At 43.4% G+C, this 27,643-nt stretch overlaps 2 protein-coding genes across 2 annotated transcripts in view; both read right to left on the bottom strand.

The window, feature by feature from the left end:
* Positions 1-679: 679 nt before the first annotated feature.
* tpst2 (tyrosylprotein sulfotransferase 2) lies at positions 680-7,323 on the bottom strand. The gene is made up of 4 exons (XM_063014373.1): positions 6,833-7,323; positions 6,409-6,726; positions 921-1,119; positions 680-816 (listed from the first exon to the last, which is right to left on the bottom strand). Exons 1-4 carry the CDS (start codon positions 7,321-7,323, stop codon positions 751-753), a joined length of 1,074 nt encoding a protein of 357 aa, XP_062870443.1. The 3' UTR covers positions 680-750.
* A 1,568-nt stretch (positions 7,324-8,891) lies between these two features.
* Positions 8,892-27,643, bottom strand: part of LOC134332335 (seizure 6-like protein) — a 70,560-nt gene continuing 51,808 nt past the window's right edge. Inside the window, exons 12-17 of the mRNA XM_063013941.1 lie at positions 27,146-27,337; positions 26,818-27,012; positions 19,399-19,434; positions 19,071-19,179; positions 13,582-13,687; positions 8,892-9,587 (exon numbers count right to left, since the gene is read on the bottom strand). Of these exons, the coding sequence (XP_062870011.1) occupies positions 9,558-9,587; positions 13,582-13,687; positions 19,071-19,179; positions 19,399-19,434; positions 26,818-27,012; positions 27,146-27,337 (668 nt within the window). The 3' untranslated portion in view covers positions 8,892-9,557. The remainder of the gene's footprint in view (positions 9,588-13,581; positions 13,688-19,070; positions 19,180-19,398; positions 19,435-26,817; positions 27,013-27,145; positions 27,338-27,643) is intronic.

Here is a 27,643-nt window from a genome sequence, read left to right as displayed (position 1 = left end):
GTCCACTCACTGTCCACTCTATTAGACATTCCTGCCTAGTTGGTCCACCTTGTAGATGTAAAGTCAGAGACGATCTATTGCTGCTGTTTGAGTTGGTCATCTTCTAGACCTTCAACAGTGGTCACAGGACACTGCCCACGGGGCACTGTTGGCTGGATATTTTTGGTTGGTGGATTATTCTCAGTCCAGCAGTGACAGTGAGGTGTTTAAAACAGCAGCGGCGCTGTGTCTTATCCACTCATACCATCACAACACACACTAACACACCACCACCATGTCATTGTCGCTGAAGTGCTGAGAATGATCCACCACCTAAATAATACCTGCTCTGTAGTGGTCCTGAGAGAGTCCTGACCATTGAAGAACAGCATGAAAGGGGGCTTACAAAGCATGCAGAGAAACAGGTGGACTACAGTAAGTAATTGTAGAACTACAAAGTGCTTCTATATGGTAAGTGGAGCTGATAAAATGGACAGTGAGTGTAGAAACAAGGAGGTGGTTTTAATGTTATGGCTGATCAGTGTAGATGTAAAAAAATTTTAAACCTTCAAAAAAGAAAATTATTATTTCAATTGTATTTTTTTTCCAATGTTTTCTTGTCTTAAATAAATCATTTATTGTATCAACTATGCAAAAATAAAGGGACGAAGGACAAACCCTTTTTTCATGGCATTGTATTCTTTACTATTTGAATAAATTACATCAAAAGAACAAAGTATATTAAGAAAGCAACCAAAGATTTTTACTTGCTTAAAACTTATTATCTTCTGATGGCCTTTTCAAACTAGCTGGAGGTTTAAAATCACCTTTCAGCACCTGTAAAATTGGCCACAAGAAAAAAAATTAAACTGGTTATTCAAGTCAAGAAAAAATATGCCAGAAAGCATTTTAGAATGATAATATAAACTTTGTTCACATACCCTCTCTGTGTTATTAATCACTTCAGGATCTGGTTTGCCATAGTCTGGTGGATTGGCATTTGGGCTGTAGCCCAGCCGACTTAGCATGGGAGCAATATTTTCCATGTCCCTCAAAACATCAACTGGAATGTGGCCTACCCATCGAGTAAGTGCCTCTAGGTTAACTGGTTTGATAACCTGGTCAGTTGATCGCTCAGTTCTGCAGTAATATTATGACAAGATAAAAGGTATATTGGTATGATATAATGGTGCGATATACAAGACACACACACACACACACACACACACACACACACACACACACATAAAATGCTTATTAAAGTAAATTTAAAAAAATTTAAACTTTTTTGTTACATAAAAAGTAAAAATAGCTTTTAAAAATAGAAGTGTTGATAGATTGTTTTTGTTCAACTAATTAACAAAATGCAATGTGAATGAACAAAAGAAAAATCTAAATCAAATCAATATTTGCCTTAAAAACAGCATCAATTCCTCTTGGTACACTTTCACATAGTTTTTGAAGAAAGGAAGGTTTTTCCCAGCATCTTGAAGAACTAACCACAGATCTTCTGTACATGTAGGGTCTTGATTTCACATTGTTTGTTTGTTTGTTTGTTTTATTAGAATTTTAACGTCATGTTTTACACTGTTTGGTTACATTCATGACATTCAGGTAGTTACTCATTACAGCTAGTTAGTCATTACACAAGATTCATCAGTTCACAAGGTTATACAGTGCCTTGCAAAAGTATTCAGCCCCCTTGAACTTTTCAACCTTTTGCCACATTTCAGGCTTCAAACATAACGATATGAAATTGTAATTTTTTGTGAAGAATCAACAACAAGTGGGACACAATCGTGAAGTGGAACGAAATTTATTGGATATTTTAAACTTTTTTTAGAAATAAAAAACTGAAAAGTGGGGCGTGCAATATTATTCAGCCCCCTTGCGTTAATACTTTGTAGCGCCACCTTTTGCTGCGATTACAGCTGCAAGTCGCTTGGGGTATGTCTCTATCAGTTTTGCACATCGAGAGACAGACATTTTTGCCCATTCTTCCTTGCAAAACAGCTCGAGCTCAGTGAGGTTGGATGGAGAGCGTTTGTGAACAGCAGTTTTCAGCTCTTTCCACAGATTCTCGATGGGATTCAGGTCTGGACTTTGACTTGGCCATTCTAACACCTGGATACGTTTATTTGTGAACCATTCCATTGTAGATTTAGCTTTATGTTTTGGATCATTGTCTTGTTGGAAGATAAATCTCCGTCCCAGTCTCAGGTCTTTTGCAGACTGCAACAGGTTTTCTTCCAGAATGGTCCTGTATTTGGCTCCATCCATCTTCCCATCAATTTTAACCATCTTCCCTGTCCCTGCTGAAGAAAAGCAGGCCCAAACCATGATGCTGCCACCACCATGTTTGACAGTGGGGATGGTGTGTTCAGGGTGATGAGCTGTGTTGCTTTTATGCCAAACATAACGTTTTGCATTGTGGCCAAAAAGTTCGATTTTGGTTTCATCTGACCAGATCACCTTCTTCCACATGTTTGGTGTGTCTCCCAGGTGACTTTTTATAGATATCTTTGAGAAATGGCTTTCTTCTTGCCACTTTTCCATAAAGGCCAGATTTGTGCAGTGTACGACTGATTGTGTCCTATGGACAGAGTCTCCCACCTCAGCTGTAGATCTCTGCAGTTCATTCAGAGTGATCATGGGCCTCTTGGCTGCATCTCTGATCAGTCTTCTCCTTGTTTGAGCTGAAAGTTTAGAGGGACGGCCGGGTCTTGGTAGATTTGCAGTGGTCTGATACTCCTTCCATTTCAATATGATCGCTTGCACAGTGCTCCTTGAGATGTTTAAAGCTTGGGAAATCTTTTTGTATCCAAATCCGGCTTTAAACTTCTCCACAACAGTATCTCGGACCTGCCTGGTGTGTTCCTTGGTCTTCATGATGCTCTCTGCGCTTTAAACAGAACTCTGAGACTGTCACAGAGCAGGTGCATTTATACGGAGACTTGATTACACACAGGTGGATTCTATTTATCACCATCAGTCATTTAGGTCAACATTGGATCATTCAGAGATCCTCACTGAACTTCTGGAGTGAGTTTGCTGCACTGAAAGTAAAGGGGCTGAATAATATTGCACGCCCCACTTTTTAGTTTTTTATTTCTAAAAAAAGTTTAAAATATCCAATAAATTTCGTTCCACTTCACGATTGTGTCCCACTTGTTGTTGATTCTTCACAAAAAATTACAATTTCATATCGTTATGTTTGAAGCCTGAAATGTGGCAAAAGGTTGAAAAGTTCAAGGGGGCTGAATACTTTTGCAAGGCACTGTATCGAACACAGTCATAGACAATTTTGTATCTCCAATTCACCTCACTTGCATGTCTTTGGACTGTGGGAGAAAACCGGAGCACCCGGAGGAAACCCACACAGACACGTGGAGAACTCCAAACTCCACACAGAAAGGACCCAGACCGCCCCACCTGGGGATCGAACCCAGGACCTTCTTGCTGTGAGGCGACAGTCCTACCCACTTAGCCACCATGATTTCACATTGAAGATATAGCCAGACTGGCTGGCCAGACTTCTCTGAACAGTAGATAGGTGTACCTGGGTCCCACTGGTTTCTGTCAGTTCTGAGCTCATGGCACTGCTGGACTTGAACAGTACTTTGAAACCCCAGTCTGTTTTAAAATCTTTTTCTGGGAGATACCTTACTGATGCAGTATACACCGACCAGGCATTACATATGACCAATGACAGGTAAAGTGAATAACACTGATTATCTCTTCATCACGGCACCTGTTAGTGGGTGGGATATATTAGGCAGCAAGTGAACATTTTATCCTCAAAGTTGATGTGTTAGAAGCAGGAAAAATGGGCAAGCATAAGGATTTGAGTGAGTTTGACAAGGACCAAATTGTGATGACTAGACGACTGGGTCAGAGCATCTCCAAAACTGCAGCTCTTGTGGGGTGTTCCCGGTCTGCAGTGGTCAGTATCTATTAAAAGTGATCCAAGGAAGGAACAGTGGTAAACCGTTGACAGGGTCATGGGTGACCAAGGCTCATTGATGCACGTGGGGAGCGAAGGCTGGCCAGTGTGGTCCGATCCAACAGACGAGCTACTGTAGCTCAAATTGCTGAAGAAGGTAATGCTGGATCTGACAGAAAGGTGTCAGAATACACAGTACATCGCAGTTTGTTGCGTATGGGGCAGCATAGCCACAGACCAGTCAGGGTGCCCATGCTGACCCCTGTCCACCGCCGAAAGCACCAACAATGGGCACGTGAGCATCGGAACTGGACCATGGAGCAATGTAAGAAGGTGGCCTGGTCTGATGAATCACGTTTACTTTTACATCACGTGGATGGCATGTGCATCACTTACTTGGTGAACACATGGCACCAGGATGCACTATGGGAAGAAGGCAAGCCGGCGGAGGCAGTGTGATGCTTTGGGCAATGTTCTGCTGGGAAACCTTGGGTCCTGCCATCCATGTGGATGTTACTTTTACACGTACCACCTATGTGACTTTGTGCAAATGTACCTACAGGAATTGATGCCATTTTGAAGGAAAAGGGTGTTCAGACCTAATATTGATTTGGTATAGATTTGTCTTTTCTCAATTTGAATTTTGCTAATTGACAAAAGTAAACTATTAACACTTCTATTTCTGAAAGCTTTTTAATTTACGCATTTTTTCCACACCTGTCTAAAACTTTGGCACAGTACTATATATATACAGTGTATCACAAAAGTGAGTACACCCCTCACATTTCTGCAAATATTTCATTATATCTTTTCATGGGACAACACTATAGACATGAAACTTGGATATAACTTAGAGTAGTCAGTGTACAGCTTGTGTATATAGCAGTGTAGATTTACTGTCTTCTGAAAATAACTCAACACACAGCCATTAATGTCTAAATGGCTGGCAACATAAGTGAGTACACCCCACATTGAACATGTCCAAATTGTGCCCATATGTGTCGTTGTCCCTCCCTGGTGTCATGTGTCAAGGTCCCAGGTGTAAATGGGGAGCAGGGCTGTTAAATTTGGTGTTTTGGGTACAATTCTCTCATACTGGCCACTGGATATTCAACATGGCACCTCATGGCAAAGAACTCTCTGAGGATGTGAGAAATAGAATTGTTGCTCTCCACAAAGATGGCCTGGGCTATAAGAAGATTGCTAACACCCTGAAACTGAGCTACAGCATGGTGGCCAAGGTCATACAGCGGTTTTCCAGGACAGGTTCCTCAGAACAGGCTTCGCCAGGGTCGACCAAAGAAGTTGAGTCCACGTGTTCAGCGTCATATCCAGAGGTTGGCTTTAAAAAATAGACACATGAGTGCTGCCAGCATTGCTGCAGAAGTTGAAGACGTGGGAGGTCAGCCTGTCAGTGCTCAGACCATACGCCGCACACTGCATCAACTCGGTCTGCATGGTCGTCATCCCAGAAGGAAGCTGACGCACAAGAAAGCCAGCAAACAGTTTGCTGAAAACAAGCAGTCCAAGAACATGGATTACTGGAATGCCCTGTGGTCTGACGAGACCAAGATAAACTTGTTTGGCTCAGATGGTGTCCAGCATGTGTGGCGGCGCCCTGGTGAGAAGTACCAAGACAACTGTATCTTGCCTACAGTCAAGCATGGTGGTGGTAGCATCATGGTCTTGGGCTGCATGAGTGTTGCTGGCACTGGGGAGCTGCAGTTCATTGAGGGAAACATGAATTCCAACATGTACTGTGACATTCTGTAACAGAGCATGATCCCCTCCCTTCGAAAACTGGGCCTCATGGCAGTTTTCCAACAGGATAACGACCCCAAACACAACCTCCAAGATGACAACTGCCTTGCTGAGGAAGCTGAAGGTAAAGGTGATGGACTAAACCCAATTGAGCACCTGTGGCGCATCCTCAAGTGGAAGGTGGAGGAGTTCAAGGTGTCTAACATCCACCAGCTCCGTGATGTCATCATGGAGGAGTGGAAGAGGATTCCAGTAGCAACCTGTGCAGCTCTGGTGAATTCCATGCCCAGTAGGGTTAAGGCAGTGCTGTATAATAATGGTGGTCACACAAAATATTGATACTTTGGGCACAATTTGGACATGTTCACTGTGGGGTGTACTCACTTATGTTGCCAGCTATTTAGACATTAATGGCTGTGTGTTGAGTTATTTTCAGAAGACAGTAAATCTACACTGCTATACAAGTTGTACACTGACTACTCTAAGTTATATCCAAGTTTCATGTCTATAGTGTTGTCCCATGAAAAGATATAATGAAATATTTGCAGAAATGTGAGGGGTGTACTCACTTTTGTGATACACTGTATATATACAGTATATATATATATATATATATATGTATATATATATATATTTATATATATACTGTATATATGAAATGTTTATTTATAATACTTATGTTTATTTTATATTTATTTTGTTCATTTATAATAGTTTTCACTGACCGAGATAAAGAAACTCCTCCAGGTTGCCCAATTGCCTCCTCGTGGTGAAGAACCCCCTCATGCCATGGCACACTCAGAAAGTGCAGCACTCTAGCCATTGTGGTGCGTGGTTGCAGGACCAAATCTTCATAGCGAATACTCAGACATCGTGTAGGCCCTACCAGTGTACACTGAAACACCATAGCCTCTATGGCATGACTCCACTTCCTAAGGCAATCCCTGTAGCTTGTGAGGTCAAAGCCAGCAATGGTCACTCGTCTGGAGATCATGGAGTGCACAGAAGCCCGGCCATCACGCAGCATCAGAAGAAATTTTGAGCTAGTCATAGTACCAGGAAAGGTAAAGGAAGAATTACTGATATGGTAAACAGTAAAAAACAAAAACTAATTTTGAGTTTGTCTACTTTAGTTTTAGCTCCCCTTACTTGGGAAAGATTTTGGAGAGGTACATAGAGCTCTTCAGTGTAAAGGGATCCTTATTGCAGAGCAGTGGTGCAGGCTCACCATGACGGGCTATGATCTCAAGTAGGAATGCAGCAGTGGCCGAATCTAATGTCTCCTGGGTGACCTCCTCTTTATCTAAGTTCCAGCGATCATCACGCCATTTTCTCCATTCCTGCCGCAGAGATAGCAGCCTAGGGATAACCCGTGTCTCCTCCCCACAGCGAATATCTGGGTGAGCATCAAGCATGGCACGCATCAGTGTGGTGCCTGAGCGTGGCACTCCTCCCACAAACACCACTGGTGAGTCCTGGCTGTAGCTGTATAGGGTCTGATTCCTGCCCTTAACTTGAACAAACACTCTTTGGGCATAAGAATGTCTGCACATGACAATGAAATAAAGTGTCTTTAAGGCAGCATACACTCCAAACAGACACAGTAGAAGAGTGAGTCCTCGTCGAATCGACAGTCGCATCACTGGTTTCCATGGCCTCTGTGATCAACAAGGTCCACAAGCAAAAGCTTTTGAATATAAATTATCCTGACAAATATTTTTTCTTCAAGACACATATATTAATAATCACCTATGCAGTGTTAGATGCATAATTGTTTGTATATACACTGATCAGCCATAACATTAAAACCACCTCCCTGTTTCTACACTTACCATATAGAAGCACTTTGTAGTTCTACAATTACTGACTGTAGTCCATCTATTTCTCTGCATGCTTTGTTAGCCCCCTTTCATGCTGTCCTTTAATGATCAGGACTGTCCCAGGACCACTACAGAGTAGGTATTATTTGGGTGGTGGGTCATTCTCAGCACTGCAGTGACACTGGTGTTGTGTTAGTGTGTGTTGTGCTGGTATGAGTGGATAAGACACAGCAGCGCTGCTGGAGTTTTTAAACACCTCACTGTCACTGCTGGACTAAAAATAGTCCACCAACCAAAAATATATCCAGCCAACAGCGCCCCGTGGGTAGCATCCTGTGACCACTGATGAAGGTCTAGAAGATGACCAACACAAAAAGCAGCAATAGATGAGCGATTGTCTCTGACTTTACATCTACAACGTGGACCAACTAGGTAGGAGTGTCTAATAGAGTGGACAGTGAGTGGACACAGTATTTAAAAACTCCAGCAGCACTGCTGTGTCTTATCCACTCATACCAGCACAACACGCACTAACACACCACCACCATGTCAGTGTCACTGCAGTGCTGAGAATGACCCATCACCCAAATAATACCTACTCTGTAGTGGTCCTGGGAGAGTCCTGACCATTGAAGAACAGCATGAAAGAGGGCTAACAAAGCATGCATAGAAACAGATGGACTACAGTCAGTAATTGTAGAACTACGTACAAAGTGCTTCTATATGGTAAGTGGAGCTGATAAAATGGACAGTGAGTGTAGAAACAAGGAGGTGGTTTTAATGTAATGGCTGATCGGTGTATCACTCTGTGTGTAATGAATCTATAGAATATACGAGTTTCACTTTTTGAAGTAAATTACTGAAACAAATGAACTTTTTGATGATATTCTAATTCATTGAGATGCACCTGTATACTAAAACAAGACATAATACATAATAATTGGTACTGATTATCCAAACTACTATACTACTAGGTCTAATTCTCTAGGTTCCCTGGTACTAGGTCTCATAATGAGCAAATGGATTCAAGGTAACCACTGAAATAATCTGTTTATTTAAAAAGTTCACTAATGATGTAAAGACAGCTAACTTACTCTAAAGAGGAACTTGGTTTTGTGTAAAAACACCTGCAGACCCATCATTCCTCATAGCAATCCACTGTCCATCCACTGTTGCAATTTTAAAGTAAAAAAAAACGCTCAGAGACTTTGCCAGCTTTGAAGACCAGCTCAGATAAAATACAACTTCAGGAAGTTGCTGGGTTAGTAGTGCTGGTAGGGAACTTCTTTTCATGCTTGTTTCATAATGCAAGCGACAAAAAACAGGAAGAGGCTGACTTTCATTTTCAGAATAATGTTAAAACAAATTAACCAATGAATATGCAAATATAAGTGACAAACAAAGAGATGTTTTTTTTTATTAATAAAGGATGCTGTTAAATTCTTTTTTATTTTAACAATTTCAGGACTTTTCTGGGAAATAATTTTTTAAAAGCAAATATACATTAATAAGCAAAAATCTTTTATATACATCCAATAAATAAATAATCTGTTCTCTGCTCAAATATAACATGACTTGCAAAAGAAAAATACTACTTTAGGCATATGCTAGCAGGCAGGAAGTCATCACCCGCCCCCTCCCCGGCACACATATGCACACAAACACACACACACACACACACACAAGAAAACAAAGCGTCCTTTGTTACAGTATTGAGTTTGTCACTATGTCACATTACTAAGATTTGCTAACAGTGTACATCTTTCAAAAATATTTTTCTGCTGGCATTCCATCATACACACACACACACACACACACAAACATTTTAAACAAGAAGAACTTCCTGCCATAAGTGCATAATGTTCAAACCAGTCTCTTTCAACCCTGACATCCTTCTGGCCACCCCTTTACCAATTTCATCTCTCTGTATACCCTGATTTCACTGCAATTCATCCTGCAGATTTTAGAGATTTTGAAGGTTGGGGAGGTAGGGCCGCAGTGGTATTGTCAGGAATTATTTACATCGCTTGCCCGCATTTCGCTGCAACAATTCTTCATATTGACACCTCATATTCTCTTGTGTCCTGCAAAATATGACAATTAAAATTATTTACACCTACAAATTTCACAATTTCCTGTGTCACAAATATTAAAAGAAATTAGTCACACATAATACAACTCTGAATTACAACCCCAAATCAGAAAAAGTTGGGACAGTATGGAGAATGCAAATAAAATAAAAATGCAGTGTTCCTTACATTTACTTTGACTTTTATTTGATTGTAGACAGTTAGACCCAAGATATTTTTGTTGTTTTGTCTGCTCAACTTTTCATTTGCATTTCAGGACTGCAACACATTTCAAAAAAAATTGGGACAGAGGGCAATTTAGAGCTAGTAATGAGGTAAAAAAACTAAATAATGATGTGATTCCAAACCGGTGATGTCAACAGGTGAGGAGTCTTTGATGAGTAAAGATGATCAGAGTATCTCCAGTTTGTCAACAAATGTGTGAGAAAATTATTGAAATGTTTAAAAACAATGTACCTCAAAGAAAGGTTGGAAGGGATTTGCATATTTCTCTCTCTACAGTGCATAATATCATTAAACAATTCAAGTTATCGGCAGGAATTTCAGTGTGTAAAGGCCAAGGCCACAAGCTTAAGCTGAACGCCTGTGATCTTTGATCCCTCAGATGGCACTGAATCAAGAACCGCCACTCAACAATAGCTGATATAACCACATGGGCAAGGGATTACTTTAATGTGCAAAAAAAAAGCCTTATGTTAACCATGTCCAGAAGCGGGTACAGGTACTGAACTGGCCTGCCTGCAGTCCTGACCTGTCCCCAATAGAGGATGTGTGGAGAATTTTGAAAGGAAAAATGGGACAACGACGACCCCGTACTGTTGTACATCTTAAGACGTGTTTGCAGTAAGAATGGGACAAAATCGCTAAATCGGCAACTTTACAAAGTGAACCTTTACCATCCCAACTTTTTTTGGAATCTGTTGCAGGCCTGAATTGCAGGAATGGATGTTTTTTAATAAATCAAATAAAGTTGACCAGACAAAAATATCTCAGGTTCATCCTCTCTGCAATCAAATAAACGTCAAAGTAAGAAACTCTGTGTTTATTATTTGCATTTTCCATGTTGTCCCAACTTTTTCTGATTTGGGGTTGTACAAAATGTTGGGACAGAATGGATAATGTAAATAAAAAAGAAACACAATGTTTCTTACCTTGACTTTTATTTAATTGCAGACAGTATAAACCCAAAATATTTCATGTTTTGTCTGGTAAACCTAATTTTATTTGTTTCCTCATCCATTTATCTGTATCCTCTTCTTACACAGCTTTACCTTTGTAATGTGTGCACAGAACTGGTTTTGCATTGTTATAAAATGCATGGACGTTCCTGGAAAATATTATGCTCTGACATTTCTTCAGATCTGTTGGATCGTTTAATGATACTATGATCTGCAGAAGGAGAAAGATCTTCCAATCTTAATATGCATTTGTTTACAATATGGAGGCCATCTGCTCATCTTTGTTCTTCTAAGATCTTTCCTGGATGCTGCTATTGTACCAAATCACAAACTTCATTACTAGCCCTAAATTGCCCCGTGCCAACTTTTTTGGGAATGTGTCTATTCCTGAAATGCAGAAATAGAGGTATTTTAACAAATGAAATAAAGCTGAGCAAACAAAACATGAAATATATTGGGTGTATCCTGTCTGCAATGAAATAAAAGTGAAAGTGCATTTAAGGAACGCTGCATTTTTTGTCTGTATTTTTCCATACTGAGCTAACTTTTTCTGATTTATGGTTGTAGTCAGCAGTTCTAAGAAATCATTGCTTAATAAAAAGGAAGGTATGATAGGACAAACAGTTATATAAAATTCTCTTTCAAATTTATTAAAAGTTTATTTCCATAAATGTTTCTACACTCACTGTCCATTTTATTAGCTCAACTTACCATATAGAAGCAGTTCTATATGTTCTATATGTTTTATTTATAGTTCTACAATTACTGACTGTAGCCCATCTGTTACTCTGCATGCTTTGTTAGCCCCTTTTCATGCTGTTCTTCAATGGTCAGGACTCTCCCAGGACCACTACAGAGTAGGTATTATTTGGGTGGTGGATCATTCTCAGCACTGCAGTGATACTGACATGATGGTGGTGTGTTAGTGTGTGTTGTGCTGGTATGAGTGGATCAGACCGTGTTCACTTACTGTCCACTCTATTAGACACTCTTGCCTAGTTGGTCCACCTTGTAGATGTAAAGTCAGAGACGATCGCTCATCTATTGCTGCTGTTTGAGTTGGTCATCTTCTAGACCTTCATCAGTGGTCACAGGACGCTGCCCACGGGGCGCTGTTGGCTGGATATTTTGGTTGGTGGACTACTCTTAGTCCAGCAGGGACAGTGAGGTGTTTAAAAACTTCATCAGCGCTGCTGTGTTTACTCCACTCATACCAGCACAACACACACTAACACACCACCACCATGTCAGTGTCAGTGCAGTGCTGAGAATGACCCACCACCTAAATAATACCTGCTCTGTGGTGGTCCTTGGTGTATATTGTTAGTTTAATTACCTATCAAATTTTACGACAGCGTATTGAGGCCACTGTAAAAAAATATTTGTAAGTTTTGATTTTTGAGTATAAAGTCGAAACGATTATGAGAAAAAAGTCGAAATTATTATGAGAATAAAGTCAAAATTATTATGAGAATAAAGCCGAAATTATTTCGAGATTAAAGTCAAAATGATTATGAGAATAAAGTCGTATAAGTTTCAATTTCGAGATTAAAGTCCAAATGATTATGAGAATAAAGTCCAAATGATTATGAGAATAAAGTTAAAATATTATGGCCAAAGAGTGTGCAGCCGTCGTAGGTTTGTCAGTTCAGAGAAGCTCGGGTCTCAGTACCTGGTTTGGCACGCATGCGCTGAGGGCAGCCTCCAATGCGGGTTACTGTGGTTATCTTTACTTTTGGGTCATTGTTTGTATTGTACGCTTTCATTCACATGACATGATGACTAAACGTGTCAGTGCAACCATTTATAATGATGCCATATGGCTTTCATTTATTGTACAAGTCCATAAGGCTCGGATGAAGTACGCAGATGCCGAACTCACCGGTGGTGCGCGTTCTTCAAAATAAACACAGTTTACTGCAAAGCTGTTTCAGCGTCCTTACACTAATAACACACAGGTGTTGATGTGCAGGAGATTGAGGATTTCTTTATTTGTAAAACCGATAAGAAAGTATAACAAATCATGAACATCCCTCATTTTAACACAAGGAGGTTGCTATGGCCATAATATTTCAACTTAATCTCTGAATAATTTCGACTTTAATCTCGAAATCATTGTGAATTTAATCTCGAAATCATTGCAACTCTCGAAATCGAAACTTATACAGAAAAATATTTTTCTTTAAATTGGCCCTAATACGCCGTCGTTAAATTCAGACCAATTTACAATAATTTATCAGCATCACATTATAAGAGTCACATGTTGAAATGCTTTTGAACTGTAAATTACACAGTGCTGTGAAAAAAGTATTTGCTTCTTTTCCAGTTACTTTTATTTTTGCATATTTGTCACATTTATACATGTCATACAAAGGCAAGCAGGTCCACCTCTAAATGACTAAAAAAAGCAAAAAGTTGCTGAGTCCTGACTTGAATCCCATTGATCCAAAAGTCCTGTGCTAAGATGGGAGAACCTTTTTGACAGGTAACCTTTAAATTAACAACACGATCTTTGACCTAAAACATACTGCCATTTTATTTTTTTATTTTTAATACATTTAATTCATTATTATGGATGACTAATTGTAGACTCATGGGTTAAAAGGGCAATTATATGAATTTAAAAATCTAATTCACAACACATATTGTCTAAATACTTTTTAATAGTATAGTATACAGTCTTTATTTGCATCCCTAACCAAATGTGGAAAACTACTAAATAACTCTTATTCAGTAGGGATTACTATGATTGTCTATGCTGTAATTTAGCTGAAAGTAGGTTTAATATGGCAAATATATGACACACTTACCCCTCCTGTTTCATATATGGGATTGTCAAACTCAGCCTCCACCGTGATTTGGCTGTATGGGTGAGGGTACATAAGTGGCAGGCGCAAGTTTGAGTGATATCGACACCTGTATTAAAAAAGCAAAATGTTATAGATTATTATAATGGATTGTATAAACGTTTAGGCAGCAGACACAAACATTTGAATTAGTTGGTCTGTAAGTTGGAAGGGATTGGACTAACATACAAAGTACGGGTTTTGGTAAAATACTCAGATGTGGACTCTCTCCTTACTCTGATGTTGCACAGCCTCAGTTCTCACTGATGAAGAGTTTCATTTCTGGTGGATAAAAGAGCTGATTTGGGGATGTATTAAGCTGAAGGTATTAGTGAAGAACATGTTGATAGTTGTGTGCACTAAATAGCAGTTCAGAGTAAGAGTACTCAGCCTTCTTAAAGATCATAGTGCAGGTGCTGGCAAAGGAACCCCATACTCCATACTGACTCCATACATACACTACTGTAAGTCTTAAATGCAAAGTTTTTAAAGAATTGGAAGCACTGTGGCTGAAGTTTATATGGTGGATAAAAACTTCCAGCATGGTAAGGCTGCAAATCAGTAAGGCTGTAATTTCTGGCAAAACAAAACAGTGGTTCCTATTTACCGAAAAAAGCCAGGGTGCTGCTGAAGAGAAAACCTCATCCAAATGTTGAATCTAGGATCCAGGAGTAAATGCAGTTTCTACTGGAACAGTGCAAAAGCAGACAATCTTCTTTCTTCTGCTCAATGTGAGGGGTTTAAAAGTATACAAATCCAGAAAAGAGTCTTGGTATATGTTGTGGAAGTAATGCAGAATTATAAGGTACTTAGTTTGCATCTTGGAAAATCTTGGTCTCTGTGCAGTAAGAGTTGTGTCTGCATTTTCAGTGTTAAGTCGAAGTTACAACCCTACATCAGAAAAAAGTTAGGAAAGTATGGAATATGCAAATACAATGCAGTGTTTCTTACATTTACTTTAACCTTTATTTTATTGCAGAAAGTATGAACCAAAGATATTTCATGTTTTGCCTGGTCAACTTTGTTTTATTTGTTCAAATACATCCATTTTTGCATTTCGGGCCTTCAACACGTCCCAAAAAGTTGGGACAGTAAAGCATTTATCACTTTGTATTTAACACTTTTCACACTTCAAAGACATTTTGGGGCCAAGGATACCAATTGATGAAGAGTTTTAGGTGTTATTTTGCCCCACTTTTCCTACAAAACTGTCTTAAGGTATGCAAACCTATGGGGTTGACATTGTCGCATTTTCCGGTTAATTTAGAATTTTAAATTGGCAAAGTGGCAAGTGTTTAGCGTGACCTCCCCCTCCCCTACACTTAATAACGTAATAGCAGAAAGCTGGCTTTCCGAAATCTAAATTGAATAAAACCCTAATTAAAAAAAATTTCATTGCAAACACCTGTAAATAAAGAACCAGCAAGAAACTGGCTTTATCAGGATGCCGAGTTGACCCGTCTACAGTCCGAAGAAGCTTGATAAGGTTAAAAATGCAGCTGTCCACCTGGTTTTCAACCAACCTAAACACTGCCATGTCACCCCACTACTGGGGGGAGTGTTTACTGTGAAAGCACTTCTGTAAGTCGCTCTGGATAAGAGCGTCTGCTAAATGCCAAAAATGCAAATGTATGATCTTTTTGGAAGGGTAGCAGCCAAGAAACCACTTTTATGGAAAGGGAACAGGGTGAAAAGGCTAAGACATGCAAAAGCTCATGAAGATAAGAATGAAGATTAGTGGAAACGAGTATTTTCTAGGTTAGAAATTTTCGTCCAACCGTCAACAACGTGAGAAAAAAAGAGTTAAAAAGAGATGGAACAATGAGTGCTTGTCCTGGTCTGGGGCTGCATTTCTGCCAGTGGTGTCTGTGATATTTTTTTAATTGATGGGTGTGATGATCACCCTGATCAAGTCGTCATCCCCTACTCCTCTCAGTACACAGTACACGTACACACACTGCTAAAGGGAAACAGCACATTGTTTAAGATGATGTGCACATCTGAAGGGATTGCTTTGAGCAAGTGTTTACAACTGAAACTGACTAAAAAGAACTGATAATGTAAATAAATACTTGTCATCAGTGTCCTGCAGAGGGTATGACAGGAACCTGTATTCACGCTGTGCATCGGCGCAAAAGAAAAACTGATAATTACAGCAATTGGCTAAGTATTTTTGATGTATTGATTATTGTGAGGGTGGCACGGTGGCACGGTGGCACGGTGGCTCGGGGGGTAGCACTGTCACTTCACAGCAAGAAGGTCCTGGGTTCAATCCCCAGGCGGGGGGGTCCAGGTCTTTTCTGTGCGGAGTTTGCATGTTCTCCCCGTGTCTGTGTGGGTTTCCTCTGGAAGCTCCGGTTTCCTCCCACAGTCCAAAAACATGCAGTCAGGTTATTTGGAGACACTAAATTGCCCTTTAGGTGAATGGGTGTGTTTATGTGTGTGTATGTGTGTCTGCCCTGCGATGGACTGGCACCCCACCCAGGGAGTTACTGTGTGTCTTGCGCCCATTGAAAAGGTGGGATAGGCTCCAGCACCCCCCTTCCCCACCGCAACCCTAATTGGATAAGTGGTTAAGAAAGTGAGTGAGTGAATGAATATTGTGATATGTCTGTGATTGTTTGCTGACAGCATTATAGGAATTTACACCTATTTAATAATTACAATGGTATTAATGTGTATACTGATTCAGGCGTAATGAAGCACTCCATTTACGTTTGGCGCACACACACACTTCTTAAACAAGCGTGCGTTTCAGAGGTGAGTGAACGACCTGTATAAATCGGAGTTGTTTATTCAGGGTCCGACTCGGTCCTAGTATATGGAATTATTTGTTATTTATCTACTTAGTTCAGGCTGCTATGAACCATGTATAATTTTTGTAAAGTTGTAAATATTTGGAAATAGTAATCATCTTGTTGAAGCACTTGGTGACTTAATAAACTCACTTTGCACCTTATCTCATGTTCTCCTCTTGACCCTAATGACCACGCAATTTGACATTCGCCTAGTGGCCAACATGCACTAGTTTTACTAAACAGCAGCAGGGTGACTCTTTACAATGGGATCATAATGGCTGAAAAGCCAGACAGAAGGCACATGATTGGGAATGGTTTTATTTTTTGGCATTATAAAGATCCCAAGCACACTGAATTGCTGTAAACTCATATTTGGAGAGAAAAACACCTGATAAACATATTGAAACAATATTATAGATGCAGTATGGAATCGCCAAGACAGAAAAAAAGAATATAAGAAAACCTAAATATAAAGAAGAACTGTGGGACGTGCTGAAAGAAGCCTGATATAATATACCAGAAGAATACTTCAAGATGTGCTTAGTGCCAGGGAAAGTAATAGTAAATACTGACTTTTGCCTATAGAAGCTATTTTGTTTTAAAAAAGGTGTTTTTTTATTTTGTGTACATATTTTCTGTATTTTCTGTTCGTATTAAAAAAAATATCTGGATGGTCATTAAAACTTTGCTAAAACAACAAAGATAGTGGTGACCTAAGATTTTTGCACAGTATTGTATGTTGCTCTAAAAGCTCAATGTACTTTTCTGCATTAATGCTACCATTACAAAAGTTGGTTTTTAGACAACTGCTGATAACAGTCTGGATGTTTCCTTTTTTCATCCTTGGACTGGAGCACACAGCATCTAATTATTTCAAAAATCTATAATAATACTAATTCATTATATAATATAATCATGATAATAATCATGATAATACTGATTCATTTGACCACAATACATGTTTCCACTGTGATGGTCCATCCCAGATGCCTCAGAGCCTCGATGTCTCTTCTGGATAATATAGGACAGTAATGTTTTTAGTGGCATTTGTGAATGTAACTCCGTATTGTAGTGCTTATAGAAGGTTTGCCAAAGTAATCCCTTGACCATGTGGTTAGATCAGCTATTGATGAATGCTGGTTCTTAATGCAGTGCCATCTGAGGGAGTTCAGCTTAGGCTTGTGCCCTTGCCTTTTATACACTGAAATTTCTTCAAATGATTCTTTGAATAAAATTATTCACTACAGAAAAAAAAACATGCAAACTCCTTTCAGTCTTTTTTATTTTTGAGGTACATTGTTTTTAAACATTTCAAATTTTTTTCCCAACAAATTGCGTTTGTCAACAAATTTGCTATGATATTGTCTGCCTATCATAGCTCCTCAAAGATCTATGTTTTATTCCCATTGTTACTAGACCTAAACTGCTCCCGTCACAACCTTTCTTTAGAATGTAATTTAGGCCTGAAATGCAGATATGGGTGTATATTAACAAATTAAATAAAGTCGACCACACAAAACATGAAATATTTTGGGTTTAAAATGTCTACAGTAAAATAAAGGTCGAAGTAAAGGTTTTTTTTTTTTTTTTTTTTGCATTTTCCATACTTTCCCAACTCTTTCTGATTTGGGTTGTTGAGCAAACATCCTGTCATCATTCCTGTTTGTGGACAGGATATCAAGGTATTTTCAAGGTGTCCAGTATACAGGACTGGCGGTACCATCTCTGTTATTTGCAGATGATGTAATCCTCAAAGCTACTTTTGGAATTAATCTTCATATTCAAACATGCTAAAGCAGAAGCCGCTCAGGTGGCGCAGTGGTAAAGTACGCTAGCTCACCAGAGTTGGGTTTCTAGATACATCGTATCGAAACTCAGCTCTACCTTTCCGACTGGGTTGGGCGGCAGTATGAACAACGTTTGGCTGTTGTTCAGGGGCTTAGGGGTAGAGTCGGAGCATAGGTCCTCATAACTGGTACAACTGCGGCCCCTGCTGGTTGACTGACGGCGCCTGCACAGGGCTGAGGAAAAACATTGAGGGGGGTGTGACCCTCCGTGCGCAGTGTCTCTCGGTGTATGAACTCGGCTCGTGCAGGTGAAAAATGCAGGCTGTACTGATTGCGTGCCGGAGTTGAGAGGCGTCCTCAGTCAGCGGCAAAAGGGTCGAATCAGTATAGAGGACACAATCAGGGTAATTGGACAAGATTAGAATGGGGATAAAAGTTGGGGGGAAAAAAGTGGGAAAAAAAAAAAAGAAAGAAAAAAAAAACATGCTAAAGCAGAAGCTGTTTTTGGACTGGTGAGTTTAATTACTTTGTCCTGAATTATGGTATAAATCCAAAGAGACTTACAACTTTATACATTGCAGGAAACTGAGGGTTAAGAGCCTTGTTTAAGGTGTTAAGATGTGGGGCTTGAACCAGCAATAAATAGATTTCCAATTACTAGTCCTGTTCCTTAACCACTGAGCTACCCCTGCTTCTATAAATGCCCTAAAAGAAATTATGCAGCAGGTACATGCTGCATAAATAAGGTTCCTTTGCCAGGTTGCTGGGCTGGGAACATCAGACTTAAGCTGCTTTAAATGGAGGGAAATTTGTTTTGGAGATTTGGACATGTGTTCAAATAAATCTATTACAGAAAAAAATGTCTGACCTTGTGACATAGATATAGGCGCCTCCAAGCAAGAAGGACAGTAGTAAGACTATAAAGAATATGGCAAGAGCCATGCTTCTTCCCCCATCCAGATTTGTAGCCTCTACCACTACAGGAATACACAACACATTCATAAAACGAACAACATACAGAAATTTTACACAACAGAAGACATTCATAAATCTAGCTATACAATAATTGCAGAAACATGCAGTTGATTTTGGGTACCAAATCCTTTTATTGCTCAAAATATTTCTCTTAAAATACTTTAAATTATCCTTTAATTTAAATTTAGCAATAGAAAAGTAATAATTACACACAGTCTCACCTTCTAAAGCATGGTTGCTTGTGCATTCATGATTGGCTACAGATAAATAAATAAAGGGAAAGTATCTTAAAGTTATCTCACAGTCAAACAATACACATTCAGGATATGACAAGCCTTTATATAAAAAGGGGTAACTAAATAATTTTTAATGCACTGTACACCGATCAACCATAACATTAAAACCACCTCCACCTCACTGTCTACAATTCTACTGTCTACTGTTCTACAATTACTGACTACAGTCCATCAGTTTCTCTACATACTTTATTAGCCTGCTTTTACCCTGTTCTTTAATGATCAGGACCCCCACAGAACCATCACAGAGAAGGTATTATTTGGGTGGTGGGTCATTCTCAGGTCTCAAAGATGACCAACTCAAACAGTAGCAACAGATGAGCGATCGTCTCTGACTTTACATCTACAAGGTGGACCAACTAGGTAGGAGTGTCTAATAGAGTGGACAGTGAGTGGACACGGTATTTAAAAACTCCAGCAGCACTGCTGTGTCTGATTCACTCATACCAGCACAACATACACTAACACACCACCACCACCATGTCAGTGTAACTGCAGTGCTGAGAATAATCCACCACCTAAATAATACCTGCTCTGTGGTGGTCCTGTGGGGGTCCTGACCACTGAAAAACACCATGAAAGGGGGCTAACAAAGCATGCAGAGAAACTACAGTGGACTACAGTCAGGAACTGTAGAACTACTGTTAGGAGTCGGTCCGTCCCCTTGGTGGACACCAGGGGGGGCCGATCCGCATCTCACTCAGCTGACTCCGGTGCTTGCACGGACAGAAGCCGTTTGACTCCCTCTGCGCCCACCAGGGGGAGCCAAGCGCGTGAGACTCCTCTCATTGCCACCCGAGGGCGGGTTCGTGGTAGTTCTACTAGGGGGAGCAGAACTACAAAGCCCAAGCCGCCCTCGCGCAATCAGCAGCAACGGGGAACACCTGGCTGAGCAGGTACTTAAGGGAACGCTTAGCCAGGCATCCCCGTCACACCCTCTTTTGTGCTCTCTTGCACGGTTCGTTAGGGATACTGGTAACGCGAGGCCTCATAGAGGGTTCGCGGTAGACCTACGGTCGAGGTAATCAAAGTGACTCAGGGACAGGTCAGGACCGGTGTGACTACTATGCATTTCCCTAATTAAACTTGGGAATTTGCCCTTTCAGTCTCTTCCCTTTTCCTGTGCTCGTTGTGTCGCTTAACGTTCCTCGCTGTGCTTTCTCTGCATGGTCGCTAGACAGACCAAGCTCAGTTCGTCCCGCCCATGAGCTCGGGGTTTTCCGTACTCATCGGTGGTGTTCACGAGCGTATCGCCTCTCACTCGGGTGTGGGCGTAACGCGTTAGAATTCTCTCATTAATCCACTTTTGGTTAAGACGGGTTTATATTTTAGCCTGCTTCTTTCATAATTACCCCTTTGTTTGATATCGCCTTTAAATAGTCAGAGATAGAAAGAATTAATCTCTTTATTTACAAAAGAAGCGATCCTTTGTTTGCCCTTCATATTGCTCACCAGCGCCGTATTTGTTAGTGGCGCTGTGGCGCATCCGGTTAAGTCACCGCGGGTTAGTATAGGACGGCGTCGGTTCGAATCACACCGAGGCGCGTTTCAAATGCGCATCACGATACGGCTTTTGGTCGTGTCTGGTGTAGCGAACCGGGCTCTTTAGCCCCCTTTCTTTTATATCTCGTACTTAGTTGGGCTCGCCACTTCAGAGTAGTGAAACTTTTGTTATCTTCTCTTTTTCAGTTGGCTTGGGCTCGCCCAGCCCCTTTCCGTTCCGCGGTTTCATTTTTTGTCTTGAAGGGGTTCTCTGAGTTCTGCTTCGGATCGACTCTGCCCCCTTCAGGGCGACATACACCCCGCGATTGAGTCCACCCATCAGTAAATCGTAATAGAAGGGTGTGACCAACAATGGACTCAGCGGGTCACACAACCCTGCAGCAGGCCGTCAAGCTGCAGGAGTCGGCAATCCACCGACATGAGAACTTGATTGGCCAGCTAGCTGAACGATTCAGCACGCTAGCGGTTTCCCAGTCCTCGGTCAGCACTCCTCCGGGGGGGCATAACCCGGAACCCCCGATCGTCCCCCCCGAGCGCTTTTCGGGGGAGATCCACCGATGCAGGGGTTTCGTTCTGCAATGCTCTCTGATATTTGAGTTACAAGCCTCCCGTTTTCCCACCGAGCGGTCAAAGGTAGCTTATATGATCTCGCTGCTGTCGGACCGTGCCCTACTTTGGGCCACAGCTCTGTGGGAACAGAAGGCACCTGAGTGCGAATCGGAGAAAGAATTCTCCAAAGCACTTATGGAGACCTTTCATGTTCCTCAGGGGGGCAAGGAACCAGGGCCTCGCCTATTGGACCTGAGGCAGGGGTCCCGCTCGGCCACGGATTATATAATCGATTTTAAAACTCTAGCCGCCGAGTGTGGGTGGGATCAGGCCGCTCTAAGGGCCATTTTTCTTCGTGGTCTTAGCGAAAGACTTAAGGACGAATTGGCGACCCGCGACCTCCCATCCTCACTTAACCGACTATATGAGGTGGTAAGCTGCCTCGACCTCCGCCTCAAACAGCGTGCCCGTGAACGGGTGGAGGATAATCGGTTTACGAGCCCAAGGGACTACTGGCCCCAAGTTGCCAGGTCATCTGTGTCTCCTCCGGTGGAGGAAGAACCTATGCAAATAGGCACTTCTCGTAATTTCCATCTCGGAGCCTCGGGCCGCCGGGGAAAGCACCCACAATCGGGAAACGTGCCGGCCCGGCCCTAAAGGGGAGCTCGGGTCGAGGCCGGTTCATTTCTCCCGATCTCGGTCTTTCGCTGACAGCCATCCTGGAATGGAGAGGCGGTTCATCAGGTAAATTGGCGGTCTGGGTGGATTCGGGGGCGGCCAATAACTTCATGGACCACCAACTGGTCAGACACCTCGGCATTACTCCTCAACCCCTAACCACACCCCTCCCTATAGTGGCTATAGACGGCAATCCCCTGGGGGAAGGCTCAGTCCGATTTAGAACCCCTTCCATCACAATGCGTCTAGGGGAACATTCTGAGAATTTGTTTTTCTTTGTCACTCGCTCCCCCAAGATGCAAGTGATTCTGGGTTACCCTTGGCTTAGGCTACATAACCCGGTCATCGATTGGAACCTAAGTTCAATCTACTCATGGAGTCCAAAGTGTCAGGAGTCATGTCTTATACGGCCCCGACCACCGGGCGACCTGTCAAACAAACCATCGGCATCCCCTCCTGACCTCTCCTCCGTGCCCGCCGTGTATCATGATCTGGCGGAGGTGTTTAGCAAAGCCAAGGCTCAACAATTGCCTCCTCATCGCGCTTTCGACTGCGCGATCAACCTGCTCCCCGGTACGTCGCCTCCTAGGGGCCATCTTTTTGCACTCGCTGCCCCCGAACGGAAGGCCATGGAGGAGTACATTCAGGAGGCCTTAGCCCTGGGATTCATCCGACCGTCTAGTTCTCCAGCGGGCGCAGGGTTCTTCTTTGTGGGCAAGAAGGATGGAACCCTGCGCCCCTGCATTGACTACAGGGGTTTAAATGCTATCACGGTCAAGGACCGTTATCCTCTGCCCCTGATGCACACCGCCTTTGAGACACTGCAGAAGGCCCAGATTTTCACTAAATTGGACCTTCGCAGTGCCTACAATTTGGTTCGCGTTCGTAAGGGAGATGAGTGGAAAACCGCCTTTATCACCCCGACCGGGCACTACGAGTATAGGGTGATGCCTTTTGGCCTTACTAACGCACCAGCGGTATTCCAAAGATTCATAAATGAGGCACTTCGTGAAGCCCTGGACCGGTATGCTTTTGTCTACCTGGACGATATCCTCATTTATAGTCGCTCCCTCACGGAACATATTACCCATGTTAGAAGGATTCTCCAACTACTCTTGGAACACAACTTATTTGTGAAACTGGAGAAATCCATCTTCCATGCAACCTCCGTCTCATTCCTGGGATTTATTGTATCCCATGGTGAGCTGAGGATGGACCCCGCCAAGAACCAGGCGGTGAAAGACTGGCCAGTCCCGACTTCAGTACGCACCGTTCAGCGTTTTCTGGGATTCGCCAATTTCTTTCGGCGTTTTATCCGGAACTTTAGCTCCGTAGCCGCCCCTCTTATCGAGCTCACCAAACGCTTGATAGGTCGCTTTAAGTGGCCCCGCTTGGCCCAAGAGGCTTTTGACGCCCTTAAGGAGCTCCTGACCTCCCCTCCCATACTCCATCTTCCGGACCCAGGGCTCCCGTTCATTGTGGAGGTGGACGCGTCAGATGTGGGGGTAGGCGCGGTCCTCTCGCAACGCTCGGGGGAGGATCGGAAACTGCACCCTTGCGCCTACTACTCCCACCGCCTCACCTCAGCCGAGCGTAATTATTCCATTGGCGATAAGGAACTTCTGGCTGTCAAATTGGCTTTGGAGGAATGGCGTCACTGGCTGGAGGGCGCACCTCTTCCGTTCTTAGTATGGACTGATCACAAAAACCTGGCCTACATTCAGCAGGCCAAAAGGTTGAACTCCCGGCAGGCCCGTTGGTCTTTGTTTTTCGGGAGATTCAATTTCAACCTCTCGTACCGTCCCGGCTCTAAGAACACCAAGCCAGACGCTCTCTCCCGTCAATGGGATCCCCCCCAACCAGACTCAGAGGCCAAACCCATCATCCCAGCGGCTCTTATTGTAGCCCCTCTTATATGGGACATTGAGCGCAAGGTCCTGGCAGCTCAGCGCAGGGAACCCGATCCCGGTGGGGGCCCTGAAGGGAAGTTGTTTGTGCCGTCCAGCATGCGCCGTCAGGTTTTTTTGTGGGGTCACGCATCAAACCTCACTGGTCACCCAGGGGTTGCTCGCACCCTGGACTTTCTTAAACGTTGCTTCTGGTGGCCAGCCATGCAGAAGGAGGTCCGGGCCCTCATTTCAACCTGCGATGTGTGCTCTAAGAACAAGGAACCCAGGGCACGGCCCCAGGGGCTGCTCATGCCCCTACCCGTCCCCTCAAGGCCCTGGTCCCATATTTCGATGGACTTCGTCACGGGCCTTCCTCCCTCCAAAGGGCTGACCGCGATCCTGGTTATTGTTGACCGTTTCTCAAAGGCTTGTAAGTTTATACCTCTCTCGGGACTTCCCTCGGCCAGGCTGACCGCCCAGAACCTACTCCAACATGTTGTCAGGCCCCATGGGATCCCCATGGATATCGTTTCAGATCGAGGCCCTCAGTTTGTGAGTAGGTTCTGGCGAGCATTCTGCCAGCTAATGGGGGTCTCGGTCAGTCTGACCTCTGGGTACCATCCAGAGTCAAATGGGCAATCCGAGAGGGTCATCCAGGATCTCACTCGCTCCCTCAGATGCCTGACCTCCGGCTGCCCGCGCTCATGGCCCGACAAGCTCCCCTGGGCTGAATACGCCCACAATAACCTCCGGCACTCGGCCATAGGCATGTCGCCTTTTGAGTGCCAGTTTGGGTTCCCTCCCCCACTCTTCCCATCCCAGGAAAGAGAGGTAGGAGTCCCGGCAGCTCAGCAATTCGTTGGCCGGTGCAGGCAAGCTTGGCGCAGGGCCAAGGCCGCACTGGAATCCAGTGCGGCCACCATGAAGAGCACGGCCAACCGGAGACGTCAGGCAGCCCCCCGGTTTCGACCGGGCCAGCGAGTGCTGCTCTCCACCCGGGACTTGCCCCTTAGAGGCGAGTCTGGGAAGCTGGCCCCCCGATACGTGGGTCCATTTAAGGTCATCAGGAGAATAAATCCTGTCGCCTATCGCTTGGATCTCCCCCCAGCGATGAGGATTCATCCCACGTTCCACGTGTCCCGTCTAAAACCCTACTTATGCCGGACCATGCCGCAACCGCACCCACCGCCTCCCAGGGTGATCAACGGAGGTCCGGTCTACTCCGTCCGCCAATTGCTCGACTCGCGACGGGTCCAGGGGTCCACCCAGTACCTGGTAGACTGGGAGGGCTATGGACCCGAACATAGGTCCTGGGTTCCAGCTCGTCATATTTTAGACCCAGCATTGATACGCGAATTCCGAGAGAACAGAGCAGCAGGCATGGGAACGTCGGGAGCCGTTTCTAGACGGGGGGGTACTGTTAGGAGTCGGTCCGTCCCCTTGGTGGACACCAGGGGGGGCCGATCCGCGTCTCACTCAGCTGACTCCGGTGCTTGCACGGACAGAAGCCGTTTGACTCCCTCTGCGCCCACCAGGGGGAGCCAAGCGCGTGAGACTCCTCTCATTGCCACCCGAGGGCGGGTTCGTGGTAGTTCTACTAGGGGGAGCAGAACTACAAAGCCCAAGCCGCCCTCGCGCAATCAGCAGCAACGGGGAACACCTGGCTGAGCAGGTACTTAAGGGAACGCTTAGCCAGGCATCCCCGTCACACCCTCTTTTGTGCTCTCTTGCACGGTTCGTTAGGGATACTGGTAACGCGAGGCCTCATAGAGGGTTCGCGGTAGACCTACGGTCGAGGTAATCAAAGTGACTCAGGGACAGGTCAGGACCGGTGTGACTACTATGCATTTCCCTAATTAAACTTGGGAATTTGCCCTTTCAGTCTCTTCCCTTTTCCTGTGCTCGTTGTGTCGCTTAACGTTCCTCGCTGTGCTTTCTCTGCATGGTCGCTAGACAGACCAAGCTCAGTTCGTCCCGCCCATGAGCTCGGGGTTTTCCGTACTCATCGGTGGTGTTCACGAGCGTATCGCCTCTCACTCGGGTGTGGGCGTAACGCGTTAGAATTCTCTCATTAATCCACTTTTGGTTAAGACGGGTTTATATTTTAGCCTGCTTCTTTCATAATTACCCCTTTGTTTGATATCGCCTTTAAATAGTCAGAGATAGAAAGAATTAATCTCTTTATTTACAAAAGAAGCGATCCTTTGTTTGCCCTTCATATTGCTCACCAGCGCCGTATTTGTTAGTGGCGCTGTGGCGCATCCGGTTAAGTCACCGCGGGTTAGTATAGGACGGCGTCGGTTCGAATCACACCGAGGCGCGTTTCAAATGCGCATCACGATACGGCTTTTGGTCGTGTCTGGTGTAGCGAACCGGGCTCTTTAGCCCCCTTTCTTTTATATCTCGTACTTAGTTGGGCTCGCCACTTCAGAGTAGTGAAACTTTTGTTATCTTCTCTTTTTCAGTTGGCTTGGGCTCGCCCAGCCCCTTTCCGTTCCGCGGTTTCATTTTTTGTCTTGAAGGGGTTCTCTGAGTTCTGCTTCGGATCGACTCTGCCCCCTTCAGGGCGACATACACCCCGCGATTGAGTCCACCCATCAGTAAATCGTAATAACTACAAAGTGCTTCTATATGGTAAGTGGAGCTGATAAAATGGACAGTGAGTGTAGAAACAAGGAGGTGGTTTTAATGTTATGCCTGATCGGTGTATATGCAGAAGTCTTACCTTGACAAAGTGGTAATGGTCCGCTCCAAAAGGAAGGATTTCCTGAAATGCACTTGATGGTGATCTCACCGATGAGCTCATAGCCCTGAAAGCACATGAATGTGAGTGATTCGCCAGGCAAATATAATCGCTTTGAAAGGATCTGATAGCCATTGTCTGGAAGGCCGGGATTCTCGCAGGAGACTGTCTCTTCCACTAGGATGAATAAAAAGAGAAAAAAATAGAGCAATAGAAGAGGGAAATATTAAGAATGACAGGAAGAATTATCAAAAGACTAAAACAAAAATAAATTTTAATTAGTTCATTTATGGTCAGTTTTTTAACTCACAGACACAGCGTGGCAAGCGTGAAGTCCATACTGGGGTTCCAGGTTCGCGACCATAGCAGGTCAAAGTGGCACCGCCCTGCAAGATGTATCCTGGATTGCAGCTGTACTGTATAGTGGTTCCCACTAGCAATTTTGGGTCTGAGAGTGTCCGAACAGAGTGCTCAACATGGCCAGGGTCTGTACAGTACATAACTAGTAGAAAAGAGACAGGAAGGAACTAACCAACACAATCTTTGCCATTTCTTGCACAACAGATCTTACAAACTTACTTTACAAGTCATTTTAACTGCAACTACCTCACACCCTATACACCGATCAGCCATAACATTAAAACCACCTCCTTGTTTCTACACTCACTGTCCATTTTATCAGCTCCACTTACCATATAGAAGCACTTTGCAGTTCTACAATTACTGACTGTAGTCCATCTGCATGCTTTGCTAGCCCCCTTTCATGCTGTTCTTCAATGGTCAGGACTCTCCCAGGACCACTACAGAG

Source organism: Trichomycterus rosablanca, chromosome 18 (assembly GCF_030014385.1).
Source record: "Trichomycterus rosablanca isolate fTriRos1 chromosome 18, fTriRos1.hap1, whole genome shotgun sequence".
Taxonomy (NCBI): domain Eukaryota; kingdom Metazoa; phylum Chordata; class Actinopteri; order Siluriformes; family Trichomycteridae; genus Trichomycterus; species Trichomycterus rosablanca.
Note: the sequence above shows the minus strand (reverse complement) of the source record. Positions and strands in the feature narration are given on the sequence as shown.

Bases quoted from the DNA above. Each gene is read 5' to 3' on its own strand.
- tpst2 (XM_063014373.1), bottom strand. From the start codon at position 7,323: ATGCGACTGTCGATTCGACGAGGACTCACTCTTCTACTGTGTCTGTTT. The intron at 6,727-6,832 runs GTAAGGGGAGCT...TACTATGACTAG, and splicing joins CTCTCCAAAATCTTTCCCAA to CTCAAAATTTCTTCTGATGC. The intron at 1,120-6,408 runs GTCAGTGAAAAC...ATATTACTGCAG, and splicing joins GGAGGAGTTTCTTTATCTCG to AACTGAGCGATCAACTGACC.